At 36.9% G+C, this 8395-nt stretch overlaps 1 protein-coding gene across 1 annotated transcript; it reads right to left on the bottom strand.

Moving 5' to 3' along the window:
- Positions 1-2787: 2787 nt before the first annotated feature.
- On the bottom strand, positions 2788-7857 carry gpr84 (G protein-coupled receptor 84). Its single transcript, XM_048199297.1, has 2 exons — positions 7702-7857; positions 2788-4033 (listed from the first exon to the last, which is right to left on the bottom strand). The coding sequence occupies exons 1-2, from the start codon at positions 7722-7724 to the stop codon at positions 2812-2814; spliced, it is 1245 nt and encodes a 414-aa protein (XP_048055254.1). The 5' UTR covers positions 7725-7857; the 3' UTR covers positions 2788-2811.
- Positions 7858-8395: the final 538 nt, after the last annotated feature.

Below are 8395 nucleotides of genomic sequence, written 5' to 3'. Positions count from 1 at the left end.
TTTTTTTTAGGCTTTCTGAGACTCAAGACTCAACTAATCTCTGCAATTTTCCAGCTGTGATCCTTGGAGAGTCTTTGGCCACTCAAACTTTACTCCTCACCATGCATTAGGATGATTTAGACACACGTCCTCTTCAGATATGTAACATCTTTAGTTGATTGGAACTTCTTAATTATTGCCCTGATGGTGGAAATGGGGATTTTCAATGCTTTAGCTATTTTCTTACAGCCACTTTCTATTTTGTGAAGCTCAACAATCTTTTGCTGCACATCAGAACTATATTCTTTGGTTTTTCTCATTGTGATAAATGATTAAGGGAATTTGGCCTTTGTGTTTCCACATGTTTATACTCCTGTGGAACAGGAAGTCATGGCTGGACAATTTCATGCTCCTAGTCACCCTGGTGTGCTAAAAAATGTAAATATTAATGGGAATATACTTCAGAGATATTTTACTCATAAAAATTCTAAGGGTGCCAATAATTGTGGCCAACATGTTTTGGAGAAAAACATTTATTTCATAATGTGAGTTTCCCCCCACATTCAATTATTTTCCTTCAATGAAAGATTAGAATTTTGCTATTTTTATGAATTAAAGATTAAAAGGATAAACAATGCAGATTTATTTTTACAGTCCTCTTTGATCATATTTACCAAGGGTGCCAATAATTCTGACCACAACTGTATCTGATTAGGCAGACTGTTTTACAGTCCCATAACAGAGTGGTGAGGTAGTGTGTTAACAAGTTGGTGAACCAGATAGTATCTGTTTTCTTACACAGGGCCAAAATTAGATCTGTCACGTGTTCCACTGTACACTCGCATTTCATAGACTTAGAAACTATATTTGGAATTGGTGTATTATGACTTTTTTTAAACAGTGATAACACTGATAATAATATAATAATATAACAAATAATATAATTACCAACTCTTGTGGGCCATTTTGAGATGGTTCATGAGCATGATACCCAGTATTTTGACCTCAAATTTCTAAATTCAGTTTGACCTCAGCTTTGACGTCATTTGTGTTATGGTTCTACATTTGTTGCAATGTTAGGAATTTTTACAGATTAGGCAGTCAGGAACACTTGTCTGGACTTGGGAAATTGATGGTTGTGTATATGTGTGTAAGTTCATCTCTAAAAAAACAAGATGAAATGAGATAATATAAAACACATAATAAAATAAAATTATCTAAAACCAGAAGAAAAGCATTATTTGCTTTACTTTTGGTCTTTTTAGTCTCACAGTATCACACAGGGAAGTGAGGAGAAAAGAAATGTTACTCTATTTCAAAAGAAGCAATTCAGAAAAATCAAAATACATGAGTTATCTTTTTTGTTTTAATTGTAGAACACTGATATGATGTGCAACACACATTACAGATCCACCAACATTTTGAGGAACTGCACAAATAATCCTTTAAAATAATAAATTCATAAATTCAGCTTCTTATTTCATATGCTAGAGGTCCAGCTTAAACTGTATATATCAAAATGGAAACACCACAGGAAACAAAACAGGACTTAAGAAACTCTTGTGGTTTCATGTATGAGGTAATATATGAAGCAGAGAGGCATGTCTATTCTTGTTTTCTCCGTCACCCCGCTTTAAATTTCAATATTCATCTGTGCGTGTGGTTACAAATGTTTTTTTTTATGTGATTATGAATCATTCCTGTGGTGGTACACATAGTTACTCTGCCTATGTGCAATCAGAAAAAAATGAGGAAATGAAACACAGAAATGTTGTGCGCTTGCAGTGAAAAGCCACATGACACGTTTTCTTTCCGAACATTGATAGAGCTGGAAAATCCCACTGCTTGAAAAAGAAATGCTTACAGACCATGACCTATAGTCAAAGACTAGCTACATTCAAATGTACAATCTATCTGACAATATATAAAGTGAATGGGGGAAAAAAAAAAAAAATGGAATATAAAAATACATGAAAATCACAGCTGTTGAAACTGAACAAAGATAAACCTGAGAACTGTGATGTTCTCCACAGAATAAATGTGCAATGAGTGCCATATTTCTTTGTACATAACATGTGAAGTCACTGAACATAAACAGAGCAAAATCACTTAAAGGGCTAGCTCACCCAGAAATGAAATTTCTGTCGTTAAGTACTCACCCTCATGTCGTTCCAAACCCGTAAGACCTTCGTTTGTCTTTGGAATACAATTTTTTGATGAAATCTGAGAGGTTTTTTTATCTCCCATTGAAAGCAATGAAATTACCACATTCAAGGTCCAGAGAAATAGTAAAGACATTGATAAATAGTCAACATGACTGCAGTGGTTCAACCTTAATGATATGAAGCGACAAGAATACTTTTTGTGCACAAAAACAAAACAAAAATAACGACTATATTCAACAATTTCTTCTGTCAGACTCGTACGCAGTGAACGCAGTTCAGCGCTTCCATATTTACGTCCAAACGCCAGCTCGGTATTGGCCGAGGCTGTCCATGTGAGTCGTTATTTTTGTTTTGTTTTTGCACACAAAAAGTATTCTCGTCGCTTCATACTATTAAGGTTGAAACCATTGTTGTCACGTTGACTATTTTAACAATGTCTTTTCTGGACCTTGAATGATGGAATTATGTTGCTTTCTATGGGGGATAAAAAACAACTTGAATTTCATCAAAAATATCTTAATTCATGTTCTGAAGACGAACGAAGGTCTTACGGGTATGGAACAACATGAGGGTGAGTAATTAATGACATAAATTTTATTTTTGGGTGAACTAACCCTTTAAAAAGCAGTAGCTTTAGGTCATATTCAGATTGAAATCTTCTTCATTATCACTTTATTGTGAACCGGTGGGTTCTCCATATCCAGGTTAGTGGATGTACAGCTTTGCTTAGTAGGTCTTTGTAGGCCTGGTTAAACTGCCGGTTCATGGCGGCATACAACAAAGGGTTAATGCAACTATTTAACCAAGTGAGGTTTGCACAAATCATATGAACGACCTGTGGTGCGCGATTTGCCTTATCGGCAACATTCAGCAGCAGAAATGGTGCAAAGCAGCCAACAAAACACAAAAAGACTGTGAAACACATCCGAGTCACGCGTTTAAATTCATTGTCCTCTCCTGAGTTGGCAGCTGGAGTGGTCTGGATTACTACCGGAGCTGGTTTAGAGGATGTTTTTACCTCATTGGAGGCACTTTGAATGGAGTTCTTTGGCTCTTGTGTGGTTGCGTGGGCTTCTTGCGCTCTGTTCTTATGCTGCTCTGCTCCCGCCCCATCACTGCTGATCTCACAGCTTTGAGTTGTTGAGGCTGTGGCATTGATCCCGCTGTCATCCGTCGTCCCTTCGGCTTCAGCCTGCTTGCGTTTTGATGAGCGACGACTGGGCCTGTACTTCAGGAAAGCCTTGGCGGCTACGCTCACCTTACGGTAGATCAGAAAGTAAAAAAGACCCACGCAACCCAGGCCCAGGAAGAAGTACATGAAAAGAAGCACGGTGGTGTAAGGCCGGCCCTTAGTGCGGTGAAAACTGCAGGTGCACACTTGCGGGGCGAACACGTAGACAGGCCAAAGTGGGCCGAAACTGGCCACACCTAGTACCCAGGAGGAGATGAGGAGCATCGCCACTCCACGGTGGGATAGGAGAAGACGGGCACAGCGAGAAGTGCGATGCGCAACAACCAGGTAACGGCTCATAGCGATGAGGCATAATGTTATAATGGACACGCTGTTGGACAGGAACAGTAGGAATCCAAACATCCGGCACCATGTGGCTCCGCCTCTCCAGTGCAGGTGCAGATATGAGTCAACACTGACAGGTTGGAGCATGGTGCAGTATAGGAGGTCAGCAAAGGCAAGATTTACTATCAGAACGTTGAAACGCGTCCTCAGGTTGACATCGGTAGCAAAGGCGAGCACCGTCAGAATATTCCCTATGGTTCCTACTATGGTCACAGCCGATCCCAAGAGGACACCAAAATAACGGTAGCCCTCCACAGAAGGGGACGCACAAGAAAAGGAATCATTTCTCAGAGGATCCGTCTCGTTCCACATCCTAAAAAGAAAAAAAATTGAAGCTCATCAAAAATCAATATAACATCCTTGTGGTCTAAACAAATAGGTGATGCACTTCTTTAGCAACCTTGTAAGCACAAACATCCTGTTTTATTGTTTATCCTGTGTTTTATTGACTACATTTCACTTTCAGGGCTGATGGTTTCATTATTCTTTGTGAACCATGTGACTGGATGCCGCAATTTAAGGTCACTATATACCACATCCTGTTGCCTAAAGCACCTCTGAAATCTGGCTTTTACTGCTCACTTCAAAACTGCCACAATTCAGCATTTTAATTGATTTAATTTAGTTAGCCTAATATGGACAGCAAATGTGTAGATTTTCTTCACATTATTATTATTATTTTTTTTTAATAAACAGCCTACTACAATTAGTATTTATAGGATAATTGATAAAATAATTATTTTTTTATTTTAATTAATAATACATTTTGTAAGATTAATAATTAATAATAATAATAATAATAATAATAATAATAAATGTTAGTTACAGTTGTCAAATTTGATTGACTATCAGGCTGTGCATTAGTGGTGGGAATTTTAAAAAAATTAAAGGGTTAGTTCACCCAAAAATGAAAATGATGTCATTAATGACTCACCCTCATGTCGTTCCAAACCCGTAAGACCTCCGTTCATCTTCGGAACACAGTTTAAGATATTTTAGATTTAGTCCGAGAGCTTTCTGTCCCTCCATTGAAAATGTATGTACGGTATATTGTCCATGTCCAGAAAGGTAATAAAAACATCATCAAAGTAGTCCATGTGACATCAGTGGGTTAGTTTTTGAAGCATCTAAAATACATGTTGGTCCAAAAATAAAAAAACTACGACTTTATTCAGCATTGTCTTCTCTTCTGGGTCTGTGTATATCCACAGTGACGCTGCTTCTTCTTCTTCTACGGCGGTTGGCATCCAGCTTATTAGTGCATTACCGCCCCTTCTGCTCCAGACAGTGACGCTGATGACGTGTTATGTAGTGCGCCCGAGCTTCGTTTACAGTCTGAGGGAGACGCACGCTGTATTCAAGCTATTCTATATTGTATTTTGGTATTGCTATATTTTTTAAAATGGTGTGTAGGTGTGCATGTCGCGGATGTCCTAATCGCGTCACAGTCCGGAGCAGAAGGGGGCGGTAATGCACCAATAAGCTGGATGCCAACTGCTGTAGAAGAAGAAGAAGAAGCAGCGTCACTGTGGATATACACAGACCCGGAAGAGAAGACAATGCTGAATAAAGTCGTATTTTTTGTTATTTTTGGACCAAAATGTATTTTAGATGCTTCAAAAACTTCTAACTAACCCACTGATGTCACATGGACTACTTTGATGATGTTTTTATTACCTTTCTGGACATGGACAGTGCACCGTACATACATTTTAATTGGAGGGACAGAAAGCTCTCGGACTAAATCTAAAATATCTTAAACTGTGTTCCAAAGATGAACGGAGGTCTTACGGGTGTGGAACGACATGAGGGTGAGTCATTAATGACATCATTTTCATTTTTGGGTGAACTAGAATTTTGGGAAGTGGTATAAGCTATTAATATTATCCTGCCTTGCAAGATAATTTTGTAACTTTGAGTGTAAGGAGGAAAGAAGAGTGGTGAAAAGATTGTAGATGGTGCTAGATTTAATATCTGAAGCACAGTTTATTGCTTATTTGGTTGTACGTATTTTTCCATTTTGCTATCTCTGTTTATTGTTAAATCCCACATTTAAGAGTGTTCATATTATTTTATTTTTGCATTCTTTAAATCAATTCAACATATTTCTGGAAGAGTGTGTAGTGTATTGTGTGCACAACTATTGCACTGTAAAAAAAAAATCCATAGTTTTTACAAAATAATTTTGGCAGCTGTGGTTGCCAGAATAATTTTGTAAAAATACAGAAACACTGTAAACACATTTACAGAACAAACTGTAAATTTTACAGTATAAAACTGTAATTTACAAACAAGACAATTTGAATGTAAACCAGTAAACAATGCACACTCCTACTAAAATCTGTTTTGTACCTTTAACATATACCAAAGTCCCTTTAAGACAAGTCATTTCACTCGGCGGCCATCTTTGAAACGCCTCTCGGGCATCCTGGGCATCATGCCCTATCTCTTTCAATGGGGAAACATCAAATTCTCCAAAACTGTTCGCCAACTGTTCTGACAACAGCTGCTATAAATGTTTTATCCAAACGCTCGAATCATGACAAAAAAACTGTATTTTTTAGGCTGGATCAAGCTAATGCGCATGCGCAGACCTAAATGCGCGTCTCTTCTGCCATGTTTCAGAGGCGCGCGTCTGACTGTTTCTATAGAAACCGGTGCTTCTAACCGCTGCTGCAGTGACTTTACCACTTTGGTGATTGACTCTTATTTAGAAGGCGGGACTTATTCCGCCATATTGCGCATTACACTTTCTCCCATTCAAAACAATAGGAGTGACATGTCTTGTGTTATTCTATAGTCTTTGCATATACTGACAACCACCATAGTAATGCAGGTGGTAAAAGAGAAAGCCACATGAAGAATCAGAATTCAGCACAAATAGCTTTTCCATGAGCTGAAGTACATATTAATATAAAGAAGGTGCACAGAGTCATTCACGCAAATGCAAAACACCATCATGGTATCCCACAAAATTTAAATAATGCAATAATTACTGATTACAAAAAAAATATATTAAGAAACATGATTATTTAAACCGAATACTTTCAAATGTGGAGTGTCACACAAGGAATTGTGGGAATATCAGTTTACAGTTTTTGACTGTAAATTATACATTGATTTGTTCTTTTTTACTTCAAAAAATTGTCAAATTTACACCATTTTACTGTGAAAATTACATAAAATGTCTGGTAAGAGCTTTTACAGTTTTTCCCTATATATAGTACGGGAACTTACTGTTAACCTATTTACAATTTTTCCCCATAGCGTTTTTACAATATTTTACCGTTAAAATCACATTCATTTTTTTACAGTGTGAGACTAATTTGTATAGGTATAATTGGTGTGAATAATAATCCTAATAGCATTAGTTAGTCAGGAGAAAAGGACCCATTAGTATTACAAACTCAGGCTCGTATCCATGTTTTACCCTGGGTCAAGTGGTAAATTGATAAAGGGTGCTACATTATTAGATCAGATTAAATTGTGTAAATTATTTTAGCGTGCTTAATTCATAAGAAATTATAGTTCACTAAAAAATTAAAATTAAGATATTTTGATGAACCAAACAGAACACCTACACATTTCTCAAACTATCTTCTTTTATGTTCCAGAGGTTAAGAACAACTTGAAGGAGTAAATGACAGGTTTTGCTTTTAAAGGTGAATTATCTTTGTTTTTTACCAAGAAAACTCATGGACAGTCTCTCACATATGAAGAGAGATGTCCATAGAATTGGCAAGCGTTGGATACGACTGAAACGGTAATGTAGATAAACACACATATATATACACACACAAACTTTCTACATTTAATTTATATATGCTTAACTTTATACTTTATATAAAGTAAACAAGCATATAAGTTAAGCATATATAAATTAAATGTAGAAAGTTTGTCAGACATCAATTTGTTTAAAAAAACACAGTAAAAGGATTCATTAGTCAAAAAAGAGGATATTTTTGTCTGTCAGTGGCTTACCTTGCAACAGCTGTGGCGTCCATCCTACTACTATATGGTCTGGTTCTTTTTACCTCCTTCCTGATTTTATAACTATCCCTACTTTGTTCCCTTTTTCATATAGCACAGTTTGTCTCTGCATGTCTCTTTTCTGTGTTTTATCAAATAGTCCCTCCAGCCACGCCTCCACCGCCGCATAACTGGTACTGATGTTTTAACACACTCAGATGTGAGGTCACTGTAAGCTAACTCTGTTTCACAATCCTGGAAGAAATTTACACAGTAATGGTATTTTGCCAATAGATATGAAGCAACAAAGAAAAGGAAAGTTTAGCCTTGCTGTTCTTTCTGCTTTGATGATTCTTGATACCACTCACCCACAGCTTGGCTAATCAAATTCAGTTTGTTCTATATGTTCATCTTTTACGTAACAAGTCATAAAGGTTGAAACTGTTCAAACAATTCTAACAACCATCTTCGCTGAAACATAATTGTCAGTTTGGTTTTTAAATGAAGTTTTATGATACCAGCACAATATGAGACAGAAAGTGTTTACACAATACACACCAAAATATACTTATACAAGCAGTTTGGCTGATAATTTGTGCATACTGAATTGCAGCAATACTGCCAGTTTATTTGCTTGTAAAGTTTCTTATATGTCCATAAATGAAGCAGAACAGCGGCAGGAGAGACTATACTGGACTTTCAATAA

The sequence above is a fragment of the Megalobrama amblycephala genome, linkage group LG8 (genome assembly GCF_018812025.1).
Source record: "Megalobrama amblycephala isolate DHTTF-2021 linkage group LG8, ASM1881202v1, whole genome shotgun sequence".
NCBI lineage: Eukaryota > Metazoa > Chordata > Actinopteri > Cypriniformes > Xenocyprididae > Megalobrama > Megalobrama amblycephala.
This window is presented reverse-complemented; position numbering and strand designations above follow the sequence as displayed.

Bases quoted from the DNA above. Each gene is read 5' to 3' on its own strand.
- gpr84 (XM_048199297.1), bottom strand. From the start codon at position 7,724: ATGGACGCCACAGCTGTTGCAAG. The intron at 4,034-7,701 runs GTAAGCCACTGA...TTTTCTTTTTAG, and splicing joins GACGCCACAGCTGTTGCAAG to GATGTGGAACGAGACGGATC.